Genomic DNA, 19,734 nt, shown 5'->3' on the forward strand with positions numbered 1-19,734 from the left:
ATCAGGCGGTGTTCCTCCAACCGTCTGCTGTTGGATGCTGGTCTTTGTCTCCTTGCCGAGAAGCCTCGTGTGGCGTCAGATGATCCTGCTGAGCACAAACACACATTTATTCTCCTCCTCCTTTTTTTTCTTTTTTTTTGGAGCGATATAAATTTAGCCGTCCGTCTGGCCGGAGCGGAGCGGCGGTGGAGGCGGCAAATTTATGGGTCATCATCTGTTTTCCTGCGAGTGCGCCCTTCAAGGTTCAAAAAGCAGGACGTGACAATGCAAGTCAATGAGCCCCCCCCCCCCCCCCCCCCATAGATCACCAGCTGAGCGTTTGCGTTGCAGGGAGGTTTCTGGAATCTGAGTCTATAGACGGAAAGGATCCATCTGCTCAGCACTTGGCTCGTGGTTGACAACTATTCACTTTACATCACATCACATGTCACTTAGCGACTTACAATAAGTACATTTCAACCATAAGGACACAAAGAAGAACAACAAACAAAAAGTGCAATTTCATCAGATAAGAGACACTATAAGTACAATTTAAGTGCTACAATTAGTCTTTCAGTGTATTTCTTTATGAATCTTGCATGTTATATTTATACACGTGGAGGAGGAACCGTCTCGTCCTCGATGAGGCTCCGGGTGGAGGTGGAAGCCAGCGGAGCAGAGGCTCCCTGTGGAGGGTGGAGTTTGGGTGGATGGACGAAGTGATAATCTGGCTCGGGGTGTTTTTCTTCCTTAAAGCCTGTTATTCCCTCTCTGGGTGCAGAAGGATCCTAGAGGGATGACTGGGCGTTGCTAGAGGAGCAGTTTGTGCTCCTTAGTCTGGATGTTCTGAGGTTCTCCCCCCGCCCCCCTGAGGGCCGACGTCCCTCTGGGACCCCTAACTTCACGTTCATGGCTCGTTGTACATTTCCCCAGTTATTGAGGATATTTTCATTTTGTCTGAACATTGTGTTCCGTGAGGAGACCTGGTGGTTCTGCTTCAGCGGGGGTCTCTTCTTCTGCTCACCTGACGATGGAAACCAGGTGTGACGCTCACAGAGATCCGGTTACCGGGGCCCCGCCCCCTGGCCCCGCCCCCTGGCCGGTTGTCGTGTGAGGTCATAGGAACCTCGGGAGGCTTTTGTCTCGGATCACATGGAGGCTGGTAACCCGAGCCCCCCCCCCATCCCCCCCCTCCTCCCCCGTCGGACCTGGCGGCCGCTCGTCTCGGCGCAGGGGAGCCGGTCGGCGGCTCGGGGGCCGGATGAGGTTTCCGGTGCGTGAGGTGAACTGGAAGCTTCCACTCAGGCGTCCCCCCCCTCCCCCGGTGAAGTCCACGGCTTGGGTCGGAGCAGACGCCTCACGGCTCTCGGGGCATGGCGGCGTGTTGCGTCCACCTCGGGAGGTACCGGCAGGTTCCCGTCAGCCAGGCCGACGGGGCCTTCGGCCCCCGGAGGGGCCTGCTGAGCTCCGGTAGGTCGGCACCCAAAAGCCTCAGTCGGCTTCAGTTGAGCCCAATGTTTCATAATAATGAAGCATTGTTTCAAGTAGAGGGAATTTAATATGCGTTCGATATGGAAAAGAAGTTTATTGAAGTTCATTAACGTAGAATAGAAAAGGGTGTCGAGCTGTATTTCAAATGCATATTTTGTGCTACGTCAAGAAAATGGTAGCGTTCAATCCCAGAAGTATTACTGGAGGAATCCGGGCAGTGCACTGAGAGCTGGATCGGCTTTGCTTTTTACTTATTTATTTGAACCCACACAGATTATTTATATCTGAAGGAAACAACCTTGGCGAACTGTCCTGCTGCCTTTTCGCATTTCTTATTTATCGTGTGCTGTTGGATTAATGTTGACCATAAAGAAGAGTTTAACCTTTCAAGGTGGTTCTGTAATTAATTTAAGGTTCAAGCTCTGAACATATGGAGTTTAATATGAACTTCATTATGATTCTGTCCAGTTTACGACCTGATCTCCTCGTGTGTGTGTTAAGATTAAAGACTGTGCTCCCTCTTACCCATCATGCACCTCGGCTGTGTTAACGAGCACTCTAGATAAGAATCCTCTGGTCTTATCGTGCCATTGAGTCTGTGATGATGGATGCTCGGCCTGCTGGCTTGGTTTGGTTGGGGGGTGATGCATCATCTGGAGACGGCATTGATGCATCGCCTCCATTACAGCAGATCTCCAGCGCCTCCTGTCATTTGTTTTTATGCTTTTATTCCAATGCCGCCTCAAACAAACAAATAAGTTAACCGGGGGGGGGGGGGGGGGGCAGTCAGGATGCATGTCTGGTCTGTGTTGATGGAGTGAAGTCAGAGCTTTGTGTGTTAAAGCTGCATCCTCTGTAGTGACCAGCAGGGGGCGACTCCTCTTGTCTCAGTCTCTAGTTTCAAGTCTTCTTCAATTCAGCATGATGTTCATTTAGTAACTTTTGGAGTCAAACAGACCATGAAGGAGGAAATGCTTTGGGGCGGGGCTTCACGCTGATTGACAGGCCTCTAACGGACCATGCAGCAGCGCGTGCTTTGGGGTCGATCAGACGTACGTGAACACCCCGGGGGAGCTTCCTGCCGCGACTCATCACTTCCTGTCCGCCGGCGGCTCGAGTGCTGCCCGCTGCCGGCCGATGGCAGGTCGCCGGTTGTGGAGAAATAAATCATTGATTTTAGTTTGCACGGTAAATGAAGTGGAAGTTGAAGGTCCTGAGGCGTGTTGGCAGAGGACCTGTTGGAGGAGGCGTCTCCCGCCTCATCGGACGCGTACTTGTGTGCTAAGGGTTGTGTGTTGTGTGTTGTGTTGCAGGAGTGTGCGGCTGCTGTGGGCCTCTGAGGCCGAGGTACAAACGCCTGGTGGACAACATCTTCCCCGAGGACCCCAAAGTAAGTCCCGCTTCCTGATTTATTGAAGACACAAGGAGGTGATTGTCCACTTCTGAGACTGGGGGTCAATGAGACTTGTGCCGCACATGAAATAATCATAAGTCCAACATTTGGGTAAGTGGGCACTAATGTCACTGATGGAGGCACTATGTGTCTAGATGTTTAACAGACTCCTCTCAGCTGCTCCGTGTTCTCAAATCTGACTGAACTTATCAATGAGTTTCATTGATAGTTCAGTATTTAAGGTTGTTTAAAGAATATGATTAAAGCAAACGGTTCATTGAGGCCAATATTTTAAATCAAACATAAAATAAATTCAATATCAACAATTTCAAGTTTCGTTTGGGTCACATTTTTTGAGGAAAGCTATTACACATGATGCGTTCAAAGACCACCGAGATAAAGCTTTGACAGGCCGTTCCTCCACCGCGCCTTAATCGTTAAACACGAGGGATTCTCTTCGCCCTCCACTACGGTTTCTTAATTGTTTTTTTTAAGCGAACAGGCGCGAAGGGAAATCGAAAAAGCTCTGGCGGTCGAGACCTCGTTGGTTTAATTATCACTTGTCGCTAGCTGACGGCTCTCGGGGGGCCGAGGCTCTCCGGTTAAACCCCCCCAGATGTTTGACACCTGCTGGTGATGCCAAGGAGGAGAGTTTACCGTCTCTCCTCAACAACAGGACTAGATGTCACTCAGCTTGTTGTGATCAAAGCAACAAGAAATGATACTAACAGTATAAGAACGTGACTCCTGTCCGCCCGCTCATCGATGAGGAAGTACTTCCTGTCTGTGGCTCCCGGCCTGTCGCTTCCTTCTGGGGGAATAAAGGTCAAACCGCTTAAATGCCTTCCATCGAACAAACAGAACTTTGACTACTTCCAGCGGCGGATGAATCCAAATGCGTTGCCCTACTTGCCTTGAACGTCTGTGTTGTCCTTCAGGATGGCCTCAGCAAATCGGACATGGAGAAGCTGACCTTCTACGCCGTGTCGGCCCCGGAGAAGCTGGACCGGATCGGTGCCTACCTCGCCGAGAGGCTGAGCCGAGATGTGGTGCGACACCGCTACGGGTGAGTCACTCGCCCGCCTTCAGGCTCCTCCTCTTTACCAAGGAGGAGTTCAGCTTAACAAGGATGGATCCTTCAGATGTTCTCTCAAAGAATCTCTGTTCTCGTTACCATGGAAACCAAAAAGAAGCAGGAATCTGAAATTTTTACATATTTCTGTAAATCCTCAGATTGCTACTGGAATGTGATCATAACGATCGTGAGGGATGATATCGATCGTGAGGGATCATATCGGTCGTGAGGGAGATCATATCGATCGTGAGGGATCATATCGATCGTGAGGGATCATATCGGTGATCATATCGATCGTGAGGGATCATATCGAACACGAGGGATCATATCGATCGTGAGGGATCATATCGAACACGAGGGATCATATCGATCGTGAGGGATCATATCGATCGTGAGGGATCTTATAGGTCGTGAGGGATCTTATAGGTCGTGGGGGATCATAAATCTGAAATGAAATCGTGAAATGATTGAATTTGGATTTAAAGTCTTTGCTGTGAAGACCGATGCATATTTCATCCGTGATGTCATGAGGGGATTTGAAGGGAGGGTCATCTGTGACATGAAATGATCAAATACAACTTTAAAACAACTCCTCACTTTAAAATAAACAACTTCTGTACCACAAATTCATATCGTGTTCTCTTTTTACTGTTTTAATATGTGTGTGTGTGTGTGTGTGTGTGTGTGTGTGTGTGTGTGTGTATATATATGTATTTATACAGTGTAGAGGCTTGAGTACCTTTTAGTGCAATAAAAAATGGTATTATTTTAGTAATACTTAAAGTAATTTTGGACAATTATAATTATTGTGGTTGTTACTATTTTAAACATGCTGATCCGTTAACTTGATCCTTCTGCAGAACACGGATATAATAAATATAAGTGAACACCAGAAAGGAAAACCTCAGTACATAATTGGACCTGATGTTCAGAGAGTTATGTGCGTGACCTTTGACCCCGTTGGCGTGTTTGAGCGTGAGCGGCGGGGGCCTCCCGTGCGGCGCTGAACTGACCCCGCCCCCCCCCTGGTCGTCTGTAGGAACGTGGTGATCGCCATGGAGGCTCTGGACCAGCTGCTGATGGCCTGTCACTCGCAGAGCATCAAGCCCTTCGTGGAGAGCTTCCTGCACATGGTGGCCAAGCTGCTGGAGTCCAGAGAACCAGACCTGCAGGTCCTGGGCACCAACTCGGTAGGACGAAGGCCCTATTTTCTCCTGGTTCTAGTAATTCTGTCATTATATTGTCATGACTATGCTGTAAGTGGTGTCTCTACATTGAGCGTCCAGTCTCCGTAGAGGAGACCTGGGGGGGGGGGGGTCTTCTCCTGGGCCCCCGTGGGTGGGGTCAGGACATCACACCAGTTCACTGCTGTTAACTTCCTGTGTGCTTCCCGTCGACGGACTGAACTGAACCTGATCTCTGCTCAGAACTTTATTAGTTTGCGTCGTCGCGTTGCTGCCACAGAAGATCAAATGTGTCCAAGTGGAACCAGCAGGAAGCAAAGCTCATCTGTAGCTCCGTGATTGGGAAACGATCCCGTTTTTAGTTTGTGAACGCTCACGACGAGCTTCCCCAGAGATCCATGTCGGCGGGAATGGATTCCATGTCATCAGTATGCAGATTAGTGGAACCAGTCCATTACCCAGCATGCTCTGAGGGCCCTTGTATTCATTTCCTTTTAAATTGAGCTCTTTAAATGTGCCCGAGGGAAGCAGAATGAACGGCGTGCTCATTGGAGAGCGTCCTGAGCGCGCTGCTCCCTGATTGGTCGTCTGCACGCCGTGGAGCCTCGGCCCCGCCCCCTCACTGAAACCACTTATTCTGAGTGTCTTCCAGCTGCTTCGAGGGTTTGACTTCTTTGAGTGTAAATGCTGAGGATGATAATTAGTTGCTTGTTTTTGACCTTTTGTCTATAAACCAGAACAGTGTGAAGATGGTTGTGAACTGATTGTTCAAGTTTCCACATTTCCTTTTTTGTAATATTATTTCATGACTTTTGTGCAATAGAACTAGACCGCAGTATTTTATCAGCTCCTCCCCTCAAAGCGTGAGGCAAAGGACACTCACGCATGTCCTCCTCCTCCTCCTCCCTGTCCTCCTCTAGTTTGTGAAGTTTGCCAACATCGAGGAGGACACGCCGTCTTACCACCGCCGCTACGACTTCTTCGTGTCCCAGTTCAGCGCCATGTGCCACTCGACCCACGACGAGCCTGAGACCAGAACCAGGTGAGAACCTCAGAGAACCACCTTCATGCTGAAGACTAAAGGATGCTCCTTCTCGACTGGTGTCCTCCTGAGGAAGGTCCCTGAAGTGAAGCATCGAGGAATCACTTCATTTGGTTCTATATACATATATATATCTAATCCTGATGAGTCCATAACTAACCAGCCAGTATCCGCACCAGCCCATTCAAGCGGGTGAATCCATCCTAAGTGGTAGAATCGACCTTTCTGGTGACCTCTAACGGGGCGTGTGTGCGTGTCAGGATCCGTGTGGCCGGGATCAAAGGCCTGCAGGGCGTCGTGAGGAAGACGGTCAACGACGAGCTGCAGGCCATCATCTGGGAGCCTCAGCACATGGACAAGCTGATCCCCTCCATGCTGTTCAACATGCAGGACAGTGAGGACCTGGACAGGTGGGCACACACACACGCACACACTGCCCTCGAGATGATAGTTGTTAATCTCATCAACCCACTTTCACATGTCTTTGGTGCACTAAGGCCCAGTTAGAACGCCATAAATCAGACGATGGACTCTGTTTATGCAACATGTTTCACAGTGTCCACTAGTGTTACCGATATTGAGGCAAGATGGAGCCTTTAAGTGCTCTATATATTCATATTAACCATGTTTTCCGCCTCTCCCGCCTGTTGGTCCCGGCTGAATCAATCATGACCTCATAGTTATTCTGAGAAGCTCTAATTTAATGTGTTTTTACCGGGTCTGTTTTGAGTAAAATGCAATAAAGTGCCTATTAAATGCACAAGTCCCTGGTGATAATAGTCCTTTTAAAAACCAGGATCAGCTGCTGGTTTGACGGAGAACGAGAAAAATCACAGATTATTTTAAAGTAAAGACGATATGCAATAATAAATGGGTGCATAACTTAACTATCCAGCTCATTTTATTCTAGATAAGGTCATCTGGTAGAAAAGCCGAATCATATATATATATATATATGTTTGTCCTATATAAAAGAAGCTCAGCTTTCGGCTCCTGTTGTACACATTTCTAACACACACACACACACACCTCTCAGGTGGAGGCGGTCGATACTCTTTCATTTCTGCTGATTGATTCTTTTGGGTCTGTCTTTAGTCCGTCTTTCTTCTCTCTCGTCTGTCCTGAAGGATTCTCTCTCTCATCTTCTCTAAATGTTATTGCCCCCCCCATGTGGAGGAGGGTTTCTTGACTTGTTCTGGAGCCTCATTGAGCTGCTTTTTGTCCTCTGAACTTGGTTTGAGGATATTATGATATTATACATTTGCCGTGATGCTTTAGATTCAACTGAGTGGCCTCTATGCCCCCCCCCTCACCTTCCTGCCCCCTAATGTCTCGCTGTGTGTCTGGCAGGGCGGGGCACCCCAGCACCCCTTCGGTGGCGGGTCAGGACGGCGAGGAGAACCCGGCGGCGCTGGCGGAGAGCTGCTTCAGGGAGCTGCTGGGGCGAGCGGCCTACGGCAACATGAACAACGCCGTGCGGCCCGTGCTGGTGTGAGTACCTGGGGGGGGGGCGGGGCTTATAAGTCCCCATCCTGAGCCTGAGCTTCTCAGGTGGACCTCTTTGTTGAGGAGATCCTCGTCCAGTTCTAAAGGGCCCAAACGTACGCTCACGTGCACTAAAAGGGCGTGGGCAAAGAGCTCTGATAATCTACCAGTAGTACCACTACCCCCCCCCCCCCCCACTCCACATTGCTTTTGCCTCTCGGCGCATTGCTCATAAATTGCTTCTCCTTGTTTATTTCCCTTCGTAACGACTCAGTTTCACTGCTTAATGAATACTGAGAGTTATAACAACTCTTATGAGCAATACACACATTACATCTCTTTAATTTGGTGTCCGTCATCTGGAGGAAAGATGTTTAACACAAATGAAACAGACAATAGTACAATATTCAAAATAAGTGCTTCGACCTACACAAATGAAATAAATCAAATTAAAATCCCCCATGAAAGGCGTAAAAAGACGTGGTTAGGGTGCTGCTTGTAACGGGGTCGATTGCTGCTGGTCAATGAGATTCTCCGTCCTCAGGAGGGATGAAGCTTCTATTAGAAAAGACACCAACTGCTTCCATTCCCACACATGGATATATCATTATATTTATTTGGTCTAACACTTGGCACGGAAAGCCCGACCTTTGACCTTTTATTTGGCGAGACAATTGATGAGGATCGTTGTTTTTTTTCTTCTGTCTTCAGTCACCTGGACAACCACCACCTGTGGGACCCCAACGAGTTCGCCGTGTCCTGCTTCAGAATCATCATGTACTCCATCCAGGTACCGTGCACACAGTCCAATAAGCACATCTGACTCATACACTCTGACGTACCACGTTCACGTTGTGTCATGGCGCCTTCTCACAATTGGCCCCGCCCCCTCTGCCTCAGGCCTCGCCCCCTTCTCTCTTCTTACACTTTCCTTTCTTGCTGTTCCTGTGAGCCGGTTTTGTTGCTAACAGCTCGATAAACGTGTTCAACTCGACAGAAACCGTTTCACCCTCACTGGATCTCGCAGGTACGACACGACATCTTCAAGCCCCTCCTCCTCAGCCGGTTCACCAGCTGTGTCCACAAGCGTCTTCTTGCTCGCAGCCTGTGGTCCGTCCACAGTACCGACCTTTTTATTAACGCTGGTTTTATACGAGTTCCAAGAATAGACCCTTAAAACTCGTCATCGAACTGGACTCGGGTCGTCTTCCAGCTTTGAACGACGTTCATGCTGAAATGTCTCGTCTGAAGTTCTGTTTGACAAAAACAAACGCACCCCTTGTTTGTCTGTGGGACGTTTTGCTTGGGGACGTCTTCACCGATGTCTCTCTGCCTCCGTGTCTGCTCCAGGCTCAGCACTCCCATCACGTCATCCAGCAGGTTCTCAATCACCTGGACACCAACAACAGGAACACCCCCCGGGTCCGAGCCGGCATCGTGCAGGTCCTCCTGGAGACGGTGGCCATCGCGGCCAAAGGCTCCGTGGGTGAGTTCCCCCGTGGGGAGACGACGGAATCGTCCTGCGGGTGCGTGAATCCCGGTCTGGACGCTCGCAGAGCGCCGGGGGCCGAACAGGAGCTGCGTTCATTGGTTTATTTGATCAACGTCTGCTGTAAATGAGCCAAAAGGCTTCTTTATGAGAAGTAATTGAACTTTCAAGCTTTAGATTTTGTAGTATTTTATGTATTTAATTCCTCCAACCTGTGTTTTACTGCCGCTGCCTGGACCCCCCCCCCCACAACCCCCCCCGCCGGATAGGAATGATTCACGAGTCCAAGAGAAGTGACTTGTGCACCTTTGAAAGTGAAATCACGACTCCTCCCAATCTGTGGCTCGGTACGGTATCACGATGCGTAGACTCCACCAGCCTCAGATCCAGATGTGCCGTAGTGCAGATGTGTAGTGTATCATGTGAATCACGTGACGCTTCATCGGGACCCGAGTGGCGCTTGTGTTAGCGTAGCTTAGCACGTGAGTCTTACACCTCGTTGTTGTCTGTTTTATGCGCTTGTTGTTTATTGAACGGCATATATAAAATATATATAAAAAATTGTGTTTGAATACAGTAAAAATAAGTTAACCTAGTGCTGCACATCGAGGTGGGGGGGCGGAGCCAGTCAGCCGACTCATGTTGCTTTTTGTGCCGGTGGGATTTAAGACGATGTGAATATGAACAACAGCTCGTATGAAAACGTCGCTGCACATTCAGGAATCTGTTCTTCAAGATGCTAAATGTGTCGCTCGGATTTCTGATGCACGTTATTCGTCCTCGTTAAGCTCCAGTAACGAGCTTCTTCTGCGCTGCCGCAGTGTGGAAACCGCCGTCTGATGTTAGCGTGTGCGTGTGCGTGTGCGTGTGTGTGTGTGTGTGTGTGCAGGTCCCACCGTGCTGGAGGTCTTCAACACGCTGCTCAAACACCTGAGGATGAGCGTGGACCTCGAGCTGGGCGACACCTCCAGGAGGAACTCCAGCGTCAGCGTGTCGTCCGGCCGCGGCAAAGAGAGCGAGGAGCGGATCGTCCAGAACGCCATCATCCAGACCATCGGTACGGCGTCTCGCCACTTAGACCTCCTCACATGCTTTGTGCTCTCACAAACTAAGAGTCAGGAATATAGAAGATAACTCGAGGGAGCGTAAATGATGATGCCGCAAGGCATTGTGGGTAAGACTATCTGCTCTCCTTTCCAGTGGTCGCTATGATAAAGTAGACAACAAAGGAAGCATTACGGCACCACGCTGTGCTGAAGGAAGCGCTGTGGCTCCTTTCCTCAGCCTGTCCTCTCTGTCCGGTGTCTCTCTGCAGGTTTCTTTGGTGGGAACCTTCCAGACTACCAGCGAGCCGAGGTCATGATGTTCGTCATGGGCAAGGTGCCCGTGTACGGGACCCCGTGCCACACCTTGGACACCGTCAAGATCGGGTGAGTCTCACACACACACACACACACACACACACACACAGTCTCTCTCTCACTCACTCACAGTCTCCTGCAGTGAATTCACCCACTAAAGCGATTTGATCCTTTCAGGCGTCTGCAGATGATCCCAAATCAAACGAGCACCTTTCTCCTCCTCAAAGACCCCCCCCCCCCCCCCCCCCCCCGCCGTCTTACCCCCTTTTTGATTAATTGCGGGAGAATAAGAGTTATTTGTCTCTGAAGTAGCTCCACTGCCCCCCGTGGGGCTGCTTCTGAAGGACTAGTGTGACGTCCTCTTTCTCTGCTGTCCCTCAGGCACCAGGGCACCAAGCGGATCCAGACCATGTTGCTGAGCTCGCTCATCATGGTGAGTGATGAACACGCACATACATGCACAGACTGAAGGTAGCAACATGCGCTCCGTGGGGGGGCCTCGCCGTTCATTATGGACATTGATGTTGTGCAAAGGATCTTTTGAAACGTCACGTAGGTTCCACATAAAAGCTTCTTCACAGCTCCTGCTTCTGGTCATAAACCATCAGATGATGTTCCAGAGGAGGAGGTCATCATGCTCCCGTGAATTAATCTCCTCACGCTGTGATAACCCCCCCCCCCCCCCCCCTCTGACCTCAGGTAACCTCTGGCTTTAAGTCCAAGTCCATGGCGGCCGCCTTGCCTCCTTCCTTCCTCGATCCGCTCTTCTCCATCTCGCTGATGGAGGACAACGAGCTGAGGCAGCTGGTGCTGGAGATCCTGCACAACATCATCGATCGCCATGACAACCGCGCCAAGCTGCGCGGCATCAGGTACAAAATACACCACCTGGCAAAAGTGGCTCCGAGCACTAACAACACCGCGTAGAAATACTCCGATCTGAAGAGATGCATCATGGTCCATAAGCTCTTAAAATGTCAGAACCACGAATGTGTAAAAGAACTTTATTCTTTTATTTTTATCACTCAACACTCACCTGGAGGCCGGAGGAGCCGAGTGAAAGTACGATATCTACTGTGAGATGCAGGAGTGAAGTAAACGCCAGTTGGAGTAAAAGTACCTTGAATGTTTTATGAGCCGTCCTCGAGTAAATGGACCTGTTGGACTTGTGTCCCCGTTGCAGAGTCATTCCCAACGTTGCAGCTCTGAAGATTAAAAGGGAGAAGATTTCCAAGCAAGACGTTGCGTTCATGAAGAAGGTAGAACATCTGGGGGGGGGGGTTGATCCTGCTGTGCTCCCGACCCCGAGAAGAGTCAAAGTGCTTTGCTTTGTTCAACCTGCCGGTGTCAGAGGTCACGGGGTTCTGGTCGTCTCATTGGTGGAGAGCAGGAGTCCGTGGCCTTCACGCTCCATCTGTCGGTTTAGCTTTTCTCATTGGTGCGTTTCATGTTGTTGATGAGAGGTTCATCTAATCCATAAATATCAGGAGATCAGGAACATGTTCAGAGTTCTGTCGTACCGACAATCTGACAACACCGATGTTGTTGGCAGGAAGTGATGTCACGTGGTCCCTGGCGAGGCCTCGTGTGCTTTAATAATAAGGACCAATCATCTCCTGCGGTGATCACAATGTTGTTTTAATGGACTTAAGTACAAGAATCTTTAAACATGTTGAACCTGTGTGGTGGTAGAACAGATGTTTGATTTGGTAACAACTAATGCACACTGGGAAATGTGTTCTGTCTTTAATGAAGTAATGCCCCCCCCCCTCCCAGCACGGCCAGCAGCTCTACCGCCACATCTACCTGGGCTGCAAAGAGGAGGACAACGTCCACAAAAACTTTGAGCTGCTCTTCACCACGCTGGCGATTCTGACCATCGAGCTGGCCAACGAGGAGGCAGTCATCGACCTCATCCGGCTCTCCATCGCCATCCAGGTGACTCCTCTGCTCCCACAGACGTCTCTCATGTAAACATTGTGTGTTTACAATGTTTACAATGTTTATGGTCTCAGTCTCGTCTGTGATTTCTCTCATGATTTCTGATCTGGGTCTTTAAGTCAGTGATTGATGGGTCAGTACCTTCGATCGAGGTCGACGTATTACCCAGCAGCCCTCCCACTCGGTGCCAACAGGGAGGACAGGGCTGGTGTCTTCATGCTGCCTTGTGTCCTCTGTAGGACACGGCTCTGGCCAACGAGGAGAACCTGCCCATGCTGATCCGCTGTGGCATCATGGCGTTGGTGGCGGCGTACCTCAACTTCCTGAGCCAGATGATCGCAAACCCCCCCTTCTGTCAGCACGTCAGCAAGGTGCGTGGCGTGAACGTGCCCCCCCCTCCCCACCCCTCACCCCTCCCCCGAGGCTGCACATGCTCACCTCCGTTCTCTCGTCAGGTCATTGAGCTGAGGAGCTTGGACGCTCCGTACCTCCTCCCAGAGCACGTCTTCAGAGACAAGTGTCCGTGAGTACGCAGCAGCAGGCCCGAAGGTCTCCGACCAACCGCAACGAGAGTAACGGCCCCGTCTCCTCCTCCCAGGCTCCCCGAGTCCCTGGACAAGGAGGACCGGCCGCTCTACTTCCAGACCGCCGACATGGCCGAGTGCCTGGCGGGACCCGGGTACAACGCCGAGAGGCTGTCCATCCCGTACGTCCCCCAGGTCACAGGTAGGCCTGGACCTTCATGTCTTCATAAGGAGCCACATGTCGACATTCACAGCATGCAAACTAACTTTAATAAGAACATCGTCTGATCAGCTCCGCCGCCTTCGTCCTCTCTGGGGATTTAAAGCGATATTTTACTTTAGAACAACATGAACATCTGGAAGATTCATGAATCCAAATGAATTTGATAATCCGGAGCTTGAAGTGCCGGCAGATATTGTTCTCTGAGAGGAGTCTAACTCCCCGTGTGCTTCTGCCCCCCCCCCCCCCCGTCTTCACCACACTCCAGTGCTTTACACAGTAGGGAAGATCCTCCACAGGTGCAAGCAGACGTCCAGAGGTAACGGCTAGTGTAGAGGACGAGTCCTCTGAAGGACCTCAGCCAGACCTCCAGTCTGAACACAGCACGTAAACATCTGTGTGCTAAAGCTGTGAGATAAAGGAAGGTGTGTTATTGACTCCAGATGTGGTCGGCAGAGGTGCTGAAGGTCCTATGAGGACATCTCCAGCTGTTAGATGTGTTGTCTCCCACGCATCCAAACTGCATTCTGACTCACGTCTGGACCAACCCACTGACGGGGTGCGAGAAGGTCCAACCTGCCCCCCCTCGTTCACGTCGTGGGACGTCAGAGGGACGAACGTCCTCGTCCGGGTGGTTTTGTTTTATGCTGAACCTCAGTTTGCAGTTTGGTTGTAAGGGAGCGTGAGGAGAGCCTGGTCCCCGTAGAGCTGAAGAGAAGCTGCTTGATGCTCCTCTGTTAAGCTGCAGAGGAGCTGCAGGAACCAGAGGACCCCCCCCGTCCCCCCCTAGATGAGCCCCCATGTTGTTTCCACTCGTAGCTCTTGTAGCTGTAGCATCTCTCTGTGTACCCAAATGCTTTTTGTCTCTAAAAATGGCCCCTGCCTTTGTTTGCACTGCGTCTGGGAATGTCCCGGTGAGTACGTGAGCGTAGGTGTCAGTAGACGGCCCCCCCTCCTGGGGGAGTAGTTGTGTATCTTGTCGTGCTTCAGGCTGTTGATGTAGACGCTGGTTTCTATATTCATCTGTGGACGCGTGTTGTGTTGTGTAGAGGGGGGAGGGGGGAGGGTGAAGGACGCGGCGAGCTCAGAGCCCCCCCCACGTCTCACGTCTCATGAGAGCGTTAACCTGCTGGACTCGTCCTGTAGATCTAGATCGTCTGACCAGGAGGAAGAGCTTCGTGGACACAATCTCCCTCCAAGTGGACATCATGTCCAACAGCCTTCCAGACACGGTGAGCGACGTGTTCACAGGTCCAGCTGTTGACGTGGATGTCTCTGACCCCTCTGTGTCCTCATCTGATTTCAGTCCCAGCTGCCTGAGGAGATCACGTTCGAGACCCTGAAGAAGGCCATCGGTGAGAGACGCTTCGCCCGTTTGTCTCCAAGTCTCCGTCGCTGCCGACAGAAACGTGTTTTAAATCAGTAGAGACAAAACTGGCATGTTGACCGATGACCATGAGACACCTGCTAACGAGCTTCCTCCTGGTCCCAGACACCACCGGGCTGGAGGAGCAGGAGAGGGAGAAGAGGCGTCAGCTGATGGAGAAGTTCCAGAAAGCTCCGTTTGAGGAGATCGCCGCCCACTGCGAGTCCAAGGTGCAGAGCCTCTCCGAGAGGAGCAGCGATCCGGTTCCCAGCTTCAGCGTCCACTAACCGGCCTGTTGTTGTTCCTTCAGGCCAACATGCTGCACGACCGGCTGGCGCAGATCTTTGAGCTGACGATCCGGTGAGTCGGCGCTTTTAGGCGACTTATCGTTTGCTCTGCAGGTGGTGATGTCATACGTTCCAGCTGATACGCAATACGTTTACTGCGTATTGAAGCTTCACTGACTGGAGAAGGACCTCGTCCCACAGTCCCTGGAATCAGACAGCGTGTAACTTCCATGTGACTGCAGAGACGTCCGCATCCATGTCCTCCATCAGCAGTTCCTCAGGCTTCACCCCCTGATTAACATACAGCCCCCTCTCTCGTCCCCCCAGGCCTCCACCCAGCCCCTCCGGAGTGGTCTCCATCTCCTCGGGACACCCCCAGCACCAGTCGGTCCCCGTCTACGAGATGAAGTTCCCCGACCTTTGTGTCTACTGATGCTCGTCTGGAGGAGGAACCGGAGCAAAGAGCTGCATCAACAGCGTAACTTCCTTAACCCCCCTTAACCTCCCCTTAAACCCCCCTTAACCTCCCCTTAAACCCCCCTTAATCCCCCCTCAAACCCCCCCTTACCCCACCTTCAAACCCCCCTTAATCCCCCCTTAACCCACCCTCAAACCCCCCTTAACCCCCCTGACCCCCCCCCCCCGCGCAACGCGCCTGAAGATCGGCCTCAGGCTGAAAACGGTTCTTCCTTTTCCCCCAAAATGTACTTTCATGACTTCAGCCGCAGCTTCTTGTGTTTCTGAACTTTGAGTTCTAACCTTTATGCTCTGAACCAACCGCTTGGTCGCACTTTGTTTCCCTGCAAGTCACCGAGATCAAAGCTTCCACCTTCAGCGCGCAGGCTTCCCAGCATGCATCTGGTGTGATGTCTTCACGCCTTGTGGAGCGCCTTGTGTATCCGTTCTTATCGTCACGTGCAGAGTTGTGCGACGTGTTCGCTGTCACAGAGGAGGACTGCAGTAACTCGCCTGCTGGTAGAAACGTCCAACCCGTTAGGAGGGACGAGGACGAGGATGATGATGATGATGAAGATGATGGAGGACGGGGGAAGTGGACTGAAAGCAGCACAGAGAAACGTCTCGCTCTTTGGATGCAGGTGTTGTGATGTTCAAGTCAACAGTGTCAAATATTCCCAGTGGGATGTTTGAAGACCTTCAGGAACAGGAAGTCACATCACCGTACAAATCTTTACTCATTAGTCAGGTTCAGTTTACCAGCATCATTTATTGTCCGTTTCAAACACGTACAACCAAGAGGTCGATGGGACGGGATCCCAAAACGGGACATGGAAGAAATGTCCATCACCAGCCTTCATGGACTCGAATGAATGAATGAATGAATGAATGTAGATGACTTGATGAAATGGGACATGAGAGGTTTCAGTCAGAAAGAACTCATCGACAAATTGTTCTGCATCCGTATCGCAGCACCTATTTACGTTTTTAACCAACATGCACAGCAATAATGAAACTACTTTTGTCTCTTTGACCGCGGGGGACGTCTCCGTCTCCTTCCATCAGGACAGAATCTGCAGTGAACGCTCTTAACAACGATAAGCAGAAGGATGCACAAAAACAAATTGATCTCCACTGCACTTGAGCTGGTTAGCTACCCCGGAAGCTAACGCCAGCATGGGGGGGCGTCTCTGGAATCGGGTCTGTGGTGGTTCTCAGACGGGAGGGTGGAGGAGCTGGTGGTTGGAGGCCGTCTCACCGCTTGGTGTGTAAGCTAAGCTGCTGGAGATGTTTGGACTGAAGGGAAGAAACAAAGATCCCGTTGATACTTTCGTTGTCGTCCTGCACGTCGCTGCACTCAGTGACCTGCAACCGTTTTATTAAAACCCTCATTTCTCTTCAAGAAGAACGATCACTTGCTCGATGAATGTGTCATTCTAGCAGTAAATCATATATTTTTGTACATCTGATGCATCGTGTGCGGATACAGTGTTGCCAGGTAGAGATTAGATGCTTATTGAGGTTCAGGTTTCGATGGGATTGTGCAGTTCTTATCAATACGGGACAAATGGTCTCAGTTACGAAATGTTACTTGATTATTACTTTTATTATAGAATCCATTATGCCATTTCAAATATGCTGATACATGAATGAATATTATATCTAGTTATTTTTGCTGTGATAACGTGGAGAGAATCTGTAATTTAGTGATTTAGCTTTTACGTCTTTAGTCGTTCCTTCAGGAAGTTGCAGCTTTAGAAATAAAAAGATGTCTCATTGTGAGAACGGTTCTCCTGCAGGTTGAATATATTTTATTGTGACGTCAATACGAGAAAAACTGCTTCGACCACATTGATCCAACTAGAAGCATCTGTGAAAGTTTGACCCTCGACCTCTTTGGACGTTCTATGGAGAACCCGAGAACCCTTTGAACCACCGGAGGTCCTACTGGGACCTGAAAGGGACCCGTCTCCCCCCCAATAATAATACGTTGGTCAACATCTTCTGAAGATGCAGGACTTGGAGACGGTTTCTCTTGGAGAGATAATAATATAATGTTAATAATAATGATATTTGAGTGACTTTGGTCCTGAAGCTGCGACTTCCTGAAGGTCACCAGTCAGTCGAAGCAGACTGAGTTTAAAGAGTCGGCGCTGCTACTTAATAACGTTTAGATCCAGACGTATTACAATGAGAAGATGAAATACGGAGTTTGCACTGATCACTGTGGACCGTGTACCATAGCAAGAGGGACTGGACCACCGGTGGTCTGGACCCGTTCTGGATTCACAGGCTTCAGGTGTTTAATGGTCACATGACTCATCGGTCCGCCCACTGAGACCAGCAGATGAATTTTAAAGCCGTCACAATGAATTCTTTTATTACAAATATCAATAAAAATGTGAGAATTAGAAAATAAATCTAGAGTTTTCTAAAGAACAAGATCTTGATTTTTAATTATGCAAATCCTCATTTTTGCTTTTTTTTGCTTTTTTCTCTTTTTCTCTCAATTAGTTAATAATTCTATAAATTTTCTCTCCGTATTTACTTATCGATAAAAGGACCAATCATTTTCAGTGTTAATGTGTTGACCTTTGAACTCTGGATGAACGTAGAATAAAGGAAGTGGAACCAGCAGAAGTCTACAGATTGTTAGAAATGTTGGTTGATGTTGCTGAATCAAATAAAATGTTCCATTAAACTGACGGGCTGTGATTTCATCGTTTGACTTCTTTCTTTTTAATAAAGAAGTCAAAGTGAAAATTTACTAAATAATATATTAATATAAATTATTGAGCGAAAAGAATGATTATTCTCACACACTTGAAAGAAAAATATTTTTTCCAATCATTTTTGTTGAATATTTAAGAATGAAAAGGAGGAACGTAAAACAAAAGGCCGATGTTCCATAAGCGCCTCCCTCCGAGGCCGCCGGGAGCCGTAGTCCTCAGGAAGATGGACGCCGTGATGTCATCGCGTGAGGTCGCCGCTCGCCTCCGATAACAGTGAATGAGATCTGTGATGAAGATAGAGGAAATCAGCCAGTTACGTAAAACCCACGGCGACGATTCTGACCCATAAAAACAAATACCGTTATTCGGGATGAGCAGGAGGAGTCAGGATGAGTCGGGAGGAGGAGTTAGCAGGAGTCAAGAGGAGTTAGGAGGAGTCAAGAGAAGTTAGGAGGAGGAGTTAGGAGGAGTCAGGAGGAGGAGTCAGGAGGAGTTGGGATTTACAACGCGGAGGAGGAGCCCCTGACATGAAAAGCCACACAGAGAAAACTACTTTTAAACACTGTAAATGTTGCAACGACACGCCTTGTAATCCAGCTAGACCAATCAGAGCAGCAGATTCCTGCAGGTGTCAGCAGCGGGGGCGGGGTTACGAGCCCGACGTCCAATCCCGCCGCGTCGCTCCGGTTTCCATCTCTGCAGGTCAAACGTAATAAGAACCCACAAACTACTGAGACACCACGTCACTCGCCTAACGATTAGCAGTTCTCTCCCTCTGCAACATAAAAGTGCATCTCCATGGCAACAGGCAGTCATGACTCCAAGAACACAGACTCAGTGCCTCACACACAATGGTCACTCAAGTCCTCCCCCCTCCGCGCTGTGCTTAGCGTGCACGTTAATGCTGTGATGAAGGGTTACCGCCGTGGTCGGAGGCGGAGCCGGACAACCCGGCGAGGCCTCTCAAGCTCCGGTTGTACGAGCTGTCAGTCATGCAGTCCTGTGTGAGCCTCACAGGAAGTGCTAACTCACTTCCTCCATCTCGTACAGGTGAGCAGAGATTTAATCGTTAATCATAGAAACTGCCGAGTGCACCGAAGCATTCGGGGCCCAAAAGGAGCCATCTTTGATCCTGAAGACCAGAGAGGAGCTCATGTAGAACCAGTGAGGAGGTTCTAGTTCTGTGATTAGGAAACACAGTATAAGCTGCTGTATTGTGTGCAGGATCCCGGGTTTCAGGGTCCCGGGTTTCAGGGAGTGTTCAAAAGTTGGTTAAAGGTAAAGTTTAATTTAACAATAAAAGTTGTCTTTACGCAGCCAGTTTTCTGTTTTTAAATTGTCCTGTTTGATGCGTCCGATCAGGATTAGTCACAACGTCCTCCTTTAAAACTTCTCACATGATGTTTGGCCCGTAAGCGTGAACCCTCTGACCTCCTCACGCTGACATGCAGCTTGACCTTTTGAACCCTGGACTCATTAATAGATATTTAGCGAGCCGCATGGCTCACGTGCCTCATTCATGTCTTCTTCCTCACCGCTCACGTCAGCCGCGTTCTGGCCTCCGGCCCCCCGGGGTCCCTGCAGAAGATGGAGCAGAAGATGGAGCTGGCAGAAAGTGCTGAAGAGAAGATGAGTCATTATTATAATGTGGGAGTTTGAATAATATTTAACACATCAGTGAACCCCGTCTGTGTGATCACATAACCCCC

General features: G+C 49.8%; 1 protein-coding gene across 7 annotated transcripts in view; it reads left to right on the forward strand.

Moving 5' to 3' along the window:
* The window catches only part of efr3a (EFR3 homolog A (S. cerevisiae)), a 24,013-nt gene extending 6,019 nt beyond the window's left edge, over positions 1 to 17,994 (forward strand). For 3 of the 7 annotated variants that reach the window (XM_078099963.1, XM_078099964.1, XM_078099962.1), the window contains 23 exons: positions 2,784 to 2,860; positions 3,802 to 3,929; positions 4,978 to 5,128; positions 6,043 to 6,164; positions 6,425 to 6,574; positions 7,515 to 7,655; positions 8,361 to 8,439; positions 9,000 to 9,135; positions 9,408 to 9,485; positions 10,028 to 10,195; positions 10,454 to 10,568; positions 10,881 to 10,932; positions 11,199 to 11,371; positions 11,683 to 11,758; positions 12,276 to 12,437; positions 12,680 to 12,811; positions 12,896 to 12,963; positions 13,039 to 13,166; positions 14,331 to 14,416; positions 14,491 to 14,539; positions 14,677 to 14,780; positions 14,861 to 14,910; positions 15,165 to 17,994. In XM_078099963.1, the coding sequence (XP_077956089.1) occupies positions 2,784 to 2,860; positions 3,802 to 3,929; positions 4,978 to 5,128; positions 6,043 to 6,164; positions 6,425 to 6,574; positions 7,515 to 7,655; positions 8,361 to 8,439; positions 9,000 to 9,135; positions 9,408 to 9,485; positions 10,028 to 10,195; positions 10,454 to 10,568; positions 10,881 to 10,932; positions 11,199 to 11,371; positions 11,683 to 11,758; positions 12,276 to 12,437; positions 12,680 to 12,811; positions 12,896 to 12,963; positions 13,039 to 13,166; positions 14,331 to 14,416; positions 14,491 to 14,539; positions 14,677 to 14,780; positions 14,861 to 14,910; positions 15,165 to 15,270 (2,531 nt within the window). In that variant the 3' untranslated portion in view covers positions 15,271 to 17,994. Of the gene's footprint in view, positions 1 to 2,783; positions 2,861 to 3,801; positions 3,930 to 4,977; positions 5,129 to 6,042; positions 6,165 to 6,424; positions 6,575 to 7,514; positions 7,656 to 8,360; positions 8,440 to 8,999; positions 9,136 to 9,407; positions 9,486 to 10,027; positions 10,196 to 10,453; positions 10,569 to 10,880; positions 10,933 to 11,198; positions 11,372 to 11,682; positions 11,759 to 12,275; positions 12,438 to 12,679; positions 12,812 to 12,895; positions 12,964 to 13,038; positions 13,167 to 13,452; positions 13,504 to 13,627; positions 14,004 to 14,330; positions 14,417 to 14,490; positions 14,540 to 14,676; positions 14,781 to 14,860; positions 14,911 to 15,164 lie in introns of those variants that run through there. The other 4 variants (XM_078099967.1, XM_078099966.1, XM_078099965.1 and 1 more) reach the window with 2 other exon arrangements.
* Positions 17,995 to 19,734: the final 1,740 nt, after the last annotated feature.

Source organism: Gasterosteus aculeatus, chromosome 3, assembly GCF_964276395.1.
Source record: "Gasterosteus aculeatus chromosome 3, fGasAcu3.hap1.1, whole genome shotgun sequence".
Classification (NCBI taxonomy): domain Eukaryota; kingdom Metazoa; phylum Chordata; class Actinopteri; order Perciformes; family Gasterosteidae; genus Gasterosteus; species Gasterosteus aculeatus.